This window comes from Mus musculus, chromosome 18 (genome assembly GCF_000001635.26).
Source record: "Mus musculus strain C57BL/6J chromosome 18, GRCm38.p6 C57BL/6J".
NCBI lineage: Eukaryota > Metazoa > Chordata > Mammalia > Rodentia > Muridae > Mus > Mus musculus.
In genome coordinates, this window is record NC_000084.6 from 12,929,279 (window position 1) to 12,942,351 (window position 13,073).

The 13,073-nt window shown below is 44.6% G+C and overlaps 1 protein-coding gene across 7 annotated transcripts in view; it reads right to left on the reverse strand.

Annotated features, from left to right (window-relative positions):
* The window catches only part of Osbpl1a (oxysterol binding protein-like 1A), a 187,974-nt gene extending 175,381 nt beyond the window's left edge, over window positions 1-12,593 (reverse strand). For 3 of the 7 annotated variants that reach the window (XM_006526144.4, XM_006526143.4, XM_006526142.4), the window contains exons 1-2: window positions 12,354-12,593; window positions 4,302-4,424 (exon numbers count right to left, since the gene is read on the reverse strand). In XM_006526144.4, coding sequence (XP_006526207.1) covers window positions 4,302-4,422 — 121 coding nt within the window. In that variant the 5' untranslated portion in view covers window positions 4,423-4,424; window positions 12,354-12,593. Of the gene's footprint in view, window positions 1-4,301; window positions 4,425-8,724; window positions 8,815-12,353 lie in introns of all 7 variants that reach the window. The other 4 variants (XM_006526141.4, XM_030250565.1, XM_030250566.1 and 1 more) reach the window with 4 other exon arrangements.
* Window positions 12,594-13,073: the final 480 nt, after the last annotated feature.

Genomic DNA, 13,073 nt, shown 5'->3' on the forward strand with positions numbered 1-13,073 from the left:
CTTGTTGACTCACCATGTCCATCTTTCAAAGAGAGAGCATCCATGCAAGGTTAGATCCCGACTACCAGATCTCCATCAGCCTGCTGGCCTTAAGAAGCTAGTCTGTATCCATCTTGCCACCAAGGATTCTTCAAACCCTGGTACCACTAGGGAGGGTGGGCTGGGAGCTCAAGGTGATGCAAAGCCCTGCAGAGGGCAACTGCCACAGTGTTCTTGCAGCAGCTGCCAGACAACGGCTCACCCCAGACAATGGCTTACAAGAGACTCTTTGACTCCAGATACAATCTCAGTTAATGAGACGATTGGGTTACCAGAGTACAGCTAGAAAACCAAAACCAACGTTAAAAGCAGTGAAATATCAGATCCAAACAGCTATGCTGAAGAGACGTATTAACACAAGCAGCAGACATGTAAGCTAATTCTATTAGACAAAAGAATAAAGGACAGTCTACTGGCCTTAAAACTGAGGTAACTCCAAAAGCTTACTAGAATTCTAAACCAGGCTGCAGAAACGACAGCCCTGTCAAATTCCCAAAGCACAACTACTAGAGGATCTAGCAGAGCTTAGGAGCCCAGTCACCATGCACTGTAGCTCCTGGATTTCTAGTGCTGAACCCATACAATCGTCAGCCACAACTGCAGTGTCTACAACAGGCTACTGACTCCTCCAACCTATCTGTGTGAAACTGAGCTGCCCAAGGACCTGTGCCTGTCACCATTTACCAACTGCTGCATCTGTCTCTTCTCCAAGAGCCCCATGGAACTCCTAAGGTTACTTCATTGATCTTATCTTTGTCTTCCGTTCTTCGGTAAAACCTAGCTTTTCCCATAGTAACCCTAGCTTCCTCGCATGCGGGCTCCTCACTCAGGAACAGTCAAAGCACCTCACCAAGGAGAAGCCATGTGTTGAACTCCTGCAACAAAAGTCTACAGAGGGTCCTGGTCAGGGATTTTTTTTTCATTCACGTTACAAGCCCTTCTTTGAGCCACAAGTCCAGCAAACCTTTCCCCTGCAGCCTGCCAACCCTCCCAGAAAACCGTAATGTTGCCAACACAGTCCTTCTCTATAGTGAGATTATGTGTGTGTGTCTGTATGTGTGCATGTATCTGTGTGTGCATGTCTGTGCGTGCTTGTGTGTGTGCGCGAGTGTGCATGCGTATGTGCCATGCACACGTATAGAAAGGAGAGGATAACTTGAGAAGTCGGTTCTCTTCTCTCCTTCCACCATATCAGTCCCAGGAACCAACTCTGGCTGTCAGGATGGGCAGTCTTCGCCCACCTTTTCTGAAACTAGCTCTTACGTATGGCATGCTTCTTTCTCCCATGTGCTGAGATTACAGGTATGTGGCAGCATGCTCTGTTTACATAGGGCTGTGGAGAGAACCTGTTGTGAAATCTAGACAACCATTGTAACACGTGAACTACATCCACAGCCTGCTCCCATCATTTCTTATGAATTGTGCCTCTGCGTAATGTCAAGTAGTCACTGTCAGAGCCAAGACCTGGTGCCACTATGACCATAGAAAGCCATTCTCAAGGCTGAAGAGATGGTTCAATGATTAAGAGCCACTGGCTGCTCTTCCAGAGGACACAGGTTCAATTCCCAGTGCCCACATGGCAGCTCACAAGTGTCTGTAACTCCTGTTTCAAGGAACCCAACACCCTCATACAGATATGCATGCAGGCCAAAACACCAATGTACATAAAAATATAAATATAGTTCAAAAAAAAAAGAATAAGTCATTCCCATAAACTCAGCCCTCACTTATGCATTGCAGGTCAGGCCTCAGCTTGTCCATGCAGGTCAGGCCTCTCGTCTTTCATCACTTAAACATGTAAGTGGTTCCTATTTCCCCTTCACCAACTCTGGCAATGAGCAATATGCCCTAATGTCATTATCATCATTATCTCTGTCACAACTGGCTATAAAATCCCAGGTTATAGTCAGTACTAAAGAAAAAAATAAAAGCACCCTGAGGAGTTGGGCACCAGAGTCAAGTCCCACACTTTGGCTTGGTGTCCTCCTTATGATGCCTGGCTGAGGAGTCTCTCCCACTCTTCCCTAACTACTCACACCTCTTACCTACACTGCACCTGCTAAACCACAGCAAAACCAGAAGCTTTCACAGAACTCCTAGACACTCCCTCAGTGCCGTCTCCCACCCCAACTCCTTAGCCACACCCAGCCCGCAGGGCAGAACCAGGTCACCCTCTTAGACCACACCCACCAAGCAGAGCAGAGGCTGGTCACCCTCTTAGACTCCAGACCTCGGGCTCCTCTGCCTCTTTCCTCTCCATCTTCACTTTCTCCCCTTTGGTTTCTCATGGGAAGGAACAAGCAGCCTCTACCATCTCCCTGCCCAGTCAAAACCAGCCAGCACTCTGGACAGTAAGCACACACCCTCTTCTGTTTCCACTCCTCCCTTACTCTCACCATCATCCCAACCTACCACCTACCCGCCTGTCGCAGCCTAAACCTATTTCCTACCTTGACATTAGCACTGTCCTCAACTGTCATCAAAAATGCTGTCACTAGCCAGCCAGTGGTGGCGCACACCTTTAATTCCAGCACTTGGGAGGTAGAGGCAGGCAGATTTCTGAGTTTGAGGACAGCCTGGTCTACAGAGTGAGTTCCAGGACAGCCAGGGCTACACAGAGAAACCCTGTTGTCTCCCCACCCCACCCCCCAAAAACCGCTATCACTAAATCCAGTGGGGCACTGTTCAACTCCCAGTCCTGCATTCTGGTCTCAAATCCCTAGAATATCTTCAATCGTCAGTCTTAGTTGTCAAACTTGACTGAATCTGGAATCAAGCCATTGGGCACTCTTGTAAAAGGTTTTCCTGATCAGGTTACCTGAACTGGGAAGACTCACTCTAAATATGAGTGGTACCTTCCAGATCAAAGGTGGTGGAAGAAATTCAAGTTTTAGCTTCTTGCCTGCATGCCTTCTTTCCTGCTCCCAAGTTGTTACCCTATTGTTGCAGTTCTTCACTAATACCAGAACCCAGCTTCTTCTAGCTTCAATGTACACTGAAGACAAGCAGCAGTCCAGGAAACCCCCAAGCTGTCAGCACCGAGTTGGTACTGCGAAGGCATCCAGCTTCCTGGAAGGAGCAGCCGCCATGCTCCTGGTCTGTCCAGGGATAGCCATTGTGAACCTGCTGACTGCTTCGTGGCAGCCAACGGAAATCCCCTGACACAGCCTGTCAGCTTTGTTCCTCTAGAGAACCTGACAGCCCTTCCTTCAGATACTCGGTTATCTGCCTGGGGTCTCCTTCTCTCCCAGCCCTTTCCACTCTGTTTTCACGCCTTTGACTTCAAATCCCAATTCCATCTCCTGCTCTCTCCCTTCCATATGGGTCATACATAAGCCCTTGCTGAGACAGAGGAGCTGTAAAAATGGATGGGTAATATATGTACAGAACATACAGTTCCTGGTCATAAGCCCAGTGAGATTAGAGATCACTAAAACCAGGCAAGCTACATCACAAATAATAGGAAAGCATTCTCCTAGCAGGGCACCTATCTCACCATCTACTGCCTCAAAGCAGACTCTGTGCCCAGGGCTAGAGCTTAGAGGTAGATGGACAGACAGACGCCCACAGACTCAGACAGACACACACACACACATGCATAAAGAGAGACTTCCAGGTTCTTTGGACAGGTTCTTTCCAGAGCTATGACTTTCCTGGCTCTCCAGCCTCCAGAGAGCCACCATGGAACCTCCTGATCACAGGAGCCAAGCAAGCTAAGATGTCCCCAGTCATAATTATGTCTCATATTAGTTTTGTTTAACTCTTCTTCTCTACCTTCATCTAGCTAACTCCCACACAGTCCCTCACTTATCACTCTGAACCCACTTCTAAGAAGCTACTCTTCAAACTAGTTATGACTCCTCCTCTGTGGATGCTCGGAGCTCCCACACCCCAGCACTGATTTTGTCGTGGAGACTAGCCTGGTCTGTTAATCTAGAAAGCTAACCTCAATGAGGGTTGGGAGTTTGTCAGTCTCTCCCAAGGAGATCACGGCACTTTACCTGCTGGGCAAACAACAGTCACTCAAACCTGCTGGCTCAATTGCAGTGTTGCTAACAAAAATAAAGACATTGTCAGGGAATGCATACCCGGGCTCACCTTATAACTTGTAAAGTTCTAAGGATGAATCTCAACTCTCTACCTTAGAGGGTATATAGGTATGTTATTTCACACAACACTGTGGGGAGTGAGATTTATGATGGGCAAGATCAGAAAGATTAAATACATGTGAGGCTTGTAACGAGCAAGCGTCGGGAGCCCACCTTTACAGTCGATGTCAGCGACCACTTCCATCCGTGCCATGGCTGCCAGCAGCTTTCGCACCTCTTCAGCATTGCCATTTCTGGCATGATGGAGAAGCTGCTGTTCTGCTTCTGTGTTCATTTCTAGATTAAAAAACAAAAGCAGAGTTCTCATCCAGAGGCATAACGTACTCACAGCTGTCACCTGCTAATGCAGGAAGGGAGAAAAAGCATTTCATTTGTAGTTCGTGGCAGACAAAAGAAATTTGTTTTGCAGAGCCAAAAAAATTAAAGATAAGGACATAAGAATCCAACCGAAGCTGGGCGTGGTGGTGCATGCCTTTAATCCCAGCACTCGGGAGGCAGAGGCAGGCAGATTTCTGAGTTCGAGGCCAGCCTGGTCTACAGCATGAGTGCCAGGACAGCCAGGGCTACACCGAGAAACCCTGTCTCGAAAAAAAAAAAAAAAAAAAAAGAAACCTACACGATAATAATTTTGTTCCACTAAATATAGAAAATCGTAACCAAACAAAATGTTTATGACAAAATGAGCAAATGTTATAAATAGCAATTCTCAAGAGGAATATATATTTCAATTTTACCAGTAAATAAACAAATAAAACATAATTTTCCCACTACTCAAAAGCAACAACAACAAAAGAAAATGCTGAGCCTGTCTAATGCTGGTGGCGAGGCAAGCCTGTGTACTTGTAAGCTGCAACACATACCACCTTTTACTGCTGCATGGAAGAGGCAACTCCAAAGTACATACACAGCATTACTGTGAGAAACGATTTCTGGGCTCTGTCCTACAGAATTACACAGCTGTATAAATATCTTCACGACTGTAGGACTTGCAATAATGGAAGAGTTAGAGACATACACATCCCATCCAAAGGGAGCTGGCCAAAGAAATCCCCCAGAAAGGCTAAGAGATGGTCTCCGGACTGGAAGACGATGGTGAGGGGGGAAGCATGGTCGCAAATTTAGCAGCCTATGCAGAGAAAACCAGATCCCTAGCCTGGTGGCTTTTATTGACATTCCTGACAGTGGCAAGCCAGAACTCCCCTCAGAAGACACAGCTAGTCACTTCCTCCAAGACGCAGCTGTCAGCAAATGAGCACGACAGATGAGCCTGGCAGAGGAATGGCTGCCCACCTTCCCACTCCCAGCCAGCTCTCTGTTTCTCAAGGGCTGATTTCCAAGGACAAGACATCTGGACAAAGCTTCTAAAGTATGGGCAAGGCCAAAACCAAGCAAGAAGAAAAGCAACCAGAGAAGACACATTATTCAGACAAACAAGTTTTAAAATTAAGACTAATATATTTATAATATAATACAAAATAATGTAATATTTAATTTTTATTCTTAAAATAAAATAATGGAAAAACATTTAAAAATTAAATAGCTCAGTAGAAGAGTTAGAAAGTAAAGTTGAAGAAGATATATCCTAGAAAATAGCAGTGTTAGAAAAATAGTAGCCGGGCGTGGTGACGCACACCTTTAATCCCAGCACTTGGGAGGCAGAGGCCGGCGGATTTCTGAGTTCGAGGCCAGCCTGGTCTACAAAGTGAGTTCCAGAGCAGCCAGGGCTACACAGAGAAACCCTGTCTCAAAAAAAAAAAAAAAAAAAAAAAAGAAAGAAAGAAAAGAAAAAAGAAAAAGAAAAAAGAAAAAGAAAGAAAGCTGAGGGAGGCAGCAGCATTGCTGCAAGTTCCAAGGCCAGACTCAGCTCCACAGTGAGTTAAAGGCCAGCATGAGGTACACAGAGAACCCTACCTTAGGGCCTTTGAATTTTTATCAAAGTATAATCTATAAAGTATAATTTATACTTTGTCTCTTAAATGCTGTAATTAAAACAGTGACCATAAAGAGTAAGCCATCAAATCATACTTACTTTAGAAAACTCTTGGCCTGAATAATTCTGAACTCTTGACAAAGATCCTTAGAGCAATCATGATTTGTAAAATTTGGTCTCTATGTGACTAGGCCCTCTGCCTGGTCAGAGAGTTTTAGGGACCATCTCTATGTGACTAGGCCCTCTGCCTGGTCAGAGAGTCCTAGTACTATATTCAACACACATCTCTATATCCACCTTCTCTATCTGGTTTCTAGGGATCAAACTTAGAATCCTTGTGCAACCAGCACTTGGATGGAGCCAACACTGTAGCCATCGTTTGTGCATGTGTCAGGAATCTATTTTATTTTCTTGGAGACAAGGTTTCACTGTGTAATCCTGACTGTCCTTAAACTTGCTATGTAGATCAGGTTGGTGTCCAACTCACAGAGATTCACCTGTCTCTGTCTCCTAAGTCCTGGGATTGAAGATGTGTGCCACCATACCAGAACAGGGGTCTATTCTTTTATAATTTAAATCGCAACTTTTGAAAATTCCAGAGTTAAAGAATTTTTATATTTACTCCTGTAAATATAAAACTCCTAGAAATATCAACGATAATAAAAGTAAACAATTGAGCTTATTCTTCAGAACACAAGAAATGTAAAACATTTAATAATCCAGCTTCTTGAGGAAATCAATTTTCCATTGTCTGTTGTAGAGATGTCTTACAGCCCAGGTAGATCTTAGTATGTAACCCACACTGGCATAGACTCTGTGATCCTCCTATCTCACACTACAGTCCTACCACGCCCAACTAGGAATAAGGTTTTTAAAAGGTGTTTCAAAAGTGAAAAGTCAGGGGGCGTGGAAAGATGACTCAGTAACTGAAAGTCCTTGCAGTTTTGGGTTCCCAGTACCCACAAGGCATCCCACGTCTACCTGTTACTCCAGTTCTGGGGCTCCATCCTTCTTTGATCTCTGAGGTAACCTCCATATATGCAATGCATATGAGCACACACAACACATACATATAAATAAAAACAAAAATTGTTGAAAAGCACTAAGTAAAATTCACACATGCTGAGATTAACTCAGTTATACATTCGACATATGTCGAATATTTATGTCCTAACATTTAAGTGGTGATCCCTTGAAGTCTAGGCCTAGACTTAGCCCAGGATACAACTCTCTGAATGAAGAGTATCAAACAGATATTTGGAAATGCATATCTATATCTATATATCAGTATCACTCTGCTGCAGGATTTTTGATCACACCGTGAACCCCAAGATTGTGTTTTTTACTAAAAAAACAAACAAACAAAAAAAACCCACTTTGTTGTGGTTGGCTCACCCCTAGCATACCCCATTTATCCAAGAGCTAAATGAAGTCAAGCTGCTAGCTCAGAGAGGCAGAGAAAACATCCAGCTAAGCTTCCTACCCCACTGATCTCCCAAAAGAAAAAGGCTCCTCAGGCTGCCTTAAATCCCCTTCCATTCAAAGACCTTCCTTCTGTTTCCTTCTGTTTACTCTCTGTCAGCTGGTTGCTTGTTCCTCCTCTTGACCTAGAGTTGGCTTTACTTAGCTCTCAGCTAGGGTTGAGCCATACCACAAGTACTTATTTACAGTAAACAGAAAGTCCTAGGATCAGTTCATAATCCCAGGGTTCACAATATGTCCAAATATCCTGCAACATCACTCAGAATACCCAAGAGCCAATAAAAGAATGTGGTAAGCATGCAATAGAATATAATTCAGTCTTAAAAATGATTCTCTGGGGGCTGGAAAGATGGTTCCAAAGTGAAATGTTTGCTAACCTTCCAGAGGACCCAAGTTTGGTTTCCAGCATCCACATGGCAGCTCACAACTATCCATAACTTTCATTACATGGTATTTGAAACTCTCTTTGGCTTCTGAGGGCACCAGTAACATACAATAGTAAGCATACATACAAGTAGGCCAAACATTCATACACATAATAAAATAAATTAAGTCTTTAAATATGTTTTCTGGCATGTGCTAGAATCCAGATAAACCTTGGACACATCTTGCTAAATAAACGGCATCAGCCAGTGTCGGAAGGACAACCATGTATGACTGCCCTTACACGAGAAGCCGCAGAGCACAATTCAGGAGCATTCAGCAAAGCTACACCCAGTGATGTGCACCTGTAAACGCAACACTCGAGAAGTGGAAGCCGGAGGATCACAAGCTTGGAGCTAAGGAAACGCAGTCTCTAAGATTTTAAAAGCAAATGTTTTAAAAAGTTACAGTTACCAGTAGCTGAGAGGGAAAACAAATGCCAGAAATTGCTCAGAGGGTTCAGAATCTCAGTTCAAAGGACTAAAAAGTCTTACAGGCAGATGAAGAAGCACAGTGGTCCACACCATCATTAAAACTGAAAGATGTGACAACACGGAGAGCTCTTGCCTCACACATCCAAGGCTCCAGATGTGAGACCCAGCAGCACAAAGAAAAACAAATCATAGGCAGATACTTATTTGATGGTTGGATATCAACATGTCAATATAATACTTTAGCTACATCGTATACTAAGAATTGTAACAGTGAGAAAAATTAAATGTATATACATAGAAACTATACCTTAAGAAGTATATTGAGAAAACTGTTTCACTCTGTATTCCAAAGTAGTCGGCTGCTAATGGGACTTTGTCTCCACGTTGTGTTTCCTAGCTAAACAATGGTTTTGTGGTTGAAAGACCAAAAAAATGCAGGAAATTAAGGTTATTTACGGAGGGGATGACAGCAGAGTCACAACTACAAGCTAGAACTTTCAATGGAGGGTTAAATACTGCAATCAAATGCAAAACTTCAGGCCAGTGTCTAAAATGAAAAAGCCACGGACTCTGCTCATTGATCCCACGTGGACTCTGACGAAGAAGAACCTGAATCTTAAGTACGGAAGGCAGCAGTCTTTAAGCCGGGCTGCGGGAAGCCCTCTAGTGCTTTTAGCTTGACTTCTCACTTAGGAAGCTTTTTCCTCTGGCCCCTCAGCGAGTCTGTGCCCGATACTGAGCACTGTTCTTCTGAAAGAGCGGTGGCAGTGCTGACTACACTCCCAGTCACATGACACTTTACAAGCCATCTTCTGTCTGGGAAAAGCACAGCTTACACACATGAATGCCACAAAGAAAACAATGCCTAATCCCTGGGTATCTAAATTCCATTGAAAAGCTTAAGGCTAGAAGAACATTAAGTAAGTTGCTTTCCTTTGCAACAGTGTTTCAACTCTATGTGCCAGACTGCATTTTCCACCAAGGAGGAGCGTTCCAGCACCTGTCTTCAATTTTAATGTGAAAAATTCTAAGAACTATTAGCTAATATTTCAAAACAGCCAGAGTCTACAGACACTATGGCAGAGGAGTCTCAGACTAGATAAATATTTTAATAATAAAAATACTAACAAGGAAGTTGATGGAATTTTATCTTTAGTAAACATTTTTGAGCCCTAGACAAAATAAATTTCAATTTTTCCCACTTTATTTCATAATTGAAAATTATCTTGAAAGTGGAATTAGTATCATATAATACTGATGCATCATGGTTTATACACTATAGAAATTTTCCCTCTCTCATTTTTAAAAGATTTATTTCATTTATACAAGGTTCACTGTAGCTGTCTTCAAACACACCAGAAGAGAGCATCAGATCCCGTAACAAATGGTTGAGCCACCATGTGGTTGCTGGGTATTGAACTCAAGACCTCTGGAAGAGCAAGTAGCCAGTGCTCTTAACCGCTGAGCCATCTCTCCAGCCCCGTAGACATTTCTCTTTAAAGAGAAGTTTTGAGGAGAAAGGGTCTGGCAGCTGCGCAGGATGGCTTCCAGTTCCTGAGCACAGTGGGTCCTCTGCCCCAGCCTCCTAAGCAGTTAGGACTAGAAAGCAGCTTGTGTCACTTTTAAAGAGAAATGAAGCAGAAAGCACACTGTGGTTTTCTTTCCAATGACGCATGATGGGAAGTGTACAGTTAAGGATGCTTTCACTGTCTAGTGTGGCAAGTTCCTACTCCATGGGTTAATGAATGAGAAAACTCAAATGGGCTAACCTAGTAAGCCACCTAGCTCTAAGTTACACCGGGCAGACCCTTCCTACAGACCCTCAGTAATGGCAGTGTCAGTTCAGTGCTGGCAAGAACTATGTGAGGAAAACCTCAGCAGTCTCAGCAGTGATCAAGACCATTTCAGACAAAGGACATGACACCGGAGATCATAAATATCAGAGTGCAGAGTGTGTGACACATCTCTTTCTCATCTGTGTGTACGATATATGTGTGGCACGCTCATGTGTCCAAATGTGTGCACAGCACTTGTGTGAGGTCGCATGACAACTTCCAGCGTCTCTCCTGGCCTTCTTCTACCTTGCTTGTTTGAGTTAGGGTCCCCTGTTCACCACAGTCCATAACAGCCTAGCTGTCACAGACACTTCCAGGGATTCTCCTGTCTCTGGCTATCATGCTGTAGCAGCAGTGGGATTACAAACTAAAGTGTCAGGTTTTACATGGGTTCTGGGGATCTGCCAACTTAGGTCCACACAACACCAACCACTTTACAAACTGAGCCACCTCCGCAGTCCTTTCTAAAATGTCATTAATGAATTTGTATAAGCCAATAACTAGACCACAAACCCCCTGTACTCCTCCTAAGAACGTCAAGGGATTTACAATGCCATCAACGAAATTCTGATTGCAAGCAGACCAGTTCAAGAGAACTCAGTTAAGTTCTAAGCAAGCCAAAGGTCTGGGAAGCAGCCGCTCACCTAGTCCCTCCCATCTGGGTGTTATCACTTGATTTCTGTTTCCTACTGACTTGTTTTCTGAGAGCACTGATGAAGTCGGCTTCTTATGTCAACATGGAAGAGACTGTCTCCAAGACCAGTAAAGTACTACACACCTATGATCCCAGCCCTCAGGAGAATGACAGAGTCCAATGCCAGTCTGAGCTAAGGAGACCTCAGCTTGAAAATAAAACAAGTTGCCACACAGTTCCAACTGAAAATGCTATGATCACACAGCTCTAAGTCAAATCAGCAAGAGAAAATCTGCAACTTAGTAGACACTGCATCTTACATCCCCTCAAAAGAAATGGACTATTCTCTTACACAATTGTTCCTTCTGTGACTGTACCATTTCCCTTTAAGGGAATACAGTAGAAGGGATTTTTTTTTTTTTTTAGAGAAATATTATCTGGCTGTCCACAGGTATACAAACTGCTAGAATAACATCTAGAGAAATGAGCAGCCTCCAGGTCAGGGATTAGTCAACTGCCACACATTCCTGTTGATGTATGAGAATACTGAACAAGTGCCACTGAACAACTATTTCAGATAAATCTGCTCAACTTCTGGCAGTTAACTCTGACTCTTATTACCAAACACTGAGGGAGTTACCTTGCCCGGGCAAAATGAAAAGAATAAACTTTCAAAATGTTACTGACACCTTTCTCTGTAGGTTATGCCGGGCTCACCTAGTAATTTTGAATTAGAATATCAAGAGAAAGTGGACTTTGTAGCTACTCCATAATTACAGATGCTTAAAATTTCATCCGAGGGAGTTAGTTTTATATTAACCAAGTTGCAGGGGGGGGGGGGGGAGAGATCTCAGGGTTAGCATGTAAATACTGACGGACCTCAATGTAGTCAACAATTTCCAAGAGCTAAGAGCTGAAGCTTTGCCAAATTGTATCCACTATGTTTCTTTTCCGGGACTAAATGAATACTTCAGGAAGACATCAGTGATTGCAAGGCTAGTTCAATTTCATTATCAAGCAGCCTTACAGACACCAAATAGCTACTGAGCAGCATTCAATCAGCTTTGTCTAACTTACTAGCAGACGCTGAGCAATTCAGTTTCACAATGCAGCCTACTTAAACTCCAAGCAGGAAAACCCGGCTCTACGCCTCCTGCGGACCATGAGGGCCATAGATTAAGGGCATCTTCCCTGGTTGAGTGCAGATGCAGTCATTCGCTTGCTAAATGGCCTTTAGGTCATTGGGGTCTGTAGAGCGGATCAGATGGAACGTGGGACAATGGTCTCACGCACGACGCGTGACTTCCATTGTCAATCAATCCTCGGGGCTGAAAGGATACTACAAGTTAGGACGTGCGCTCCTAAGTCACTCGCATTTGCGCAGAGCGTAGTGCCCGCTACCCAGGCTCCACAGCAGAGATCCCGGGGCTCCGGGGCCCTTCACGCCCCACCCTGAGCCACACTGACCTGCGTGCTCGCGGGCCCGGCTCCTGAGGCGGCCTCCACCACAGGCCCGGCCGCGCCCACTGAGCGGCCGTCACCCACGCGGGCCGCTCTCACGAGGACGCCCCGGGTATCCCGAAAGGGAACCAGGCGGAACCCAAGGATCCGCGGGTCAGGAGCAAGGAGGGCCCCGGGAACGCGCGCGCCAGAAATGTTGGCGCCGAGCTCAGCACGTGACTCGCTCGCGGGACCACGCCCCTCTAGACCACGCCTCCTGCCGGACTAGGACTAACTGTCCGCCTCCGCCGTGGGGCGGAGCCTCTCCCTCCTTTCTCGGAAAGCAGCAGCGGACTAGACCTGGGTGGGGGAGGTGGGGGTGAAAGAGGGGCGGCAGCAAAGATTCTGAGCAAAATAATACCGAGTCAATAGTGTGAGGAGTCCGTATTAAACAGATACATTACCCTGAAGTCCAAAGCTATATATTTAATTTTTACTTTGGTTGCTACTACACTCATGTAAACTTAATTGGCCATATAAAATTTGCCACACCTACCTCATCTTGTTCTCACACTTCAGAGACTAGCCATAACACATCAGACAGATGTGAGCATTGTAAGCTAGGGATAGGTGGTTACATGGAAATAAGATTTTACAAATTTCCCTTCACTGCTTCTCCACAAGACAATCTCTGATAAAGGACCTACCTGTTCACACTAGTGTGTCTGGCCAGTCTAGCCACACAGT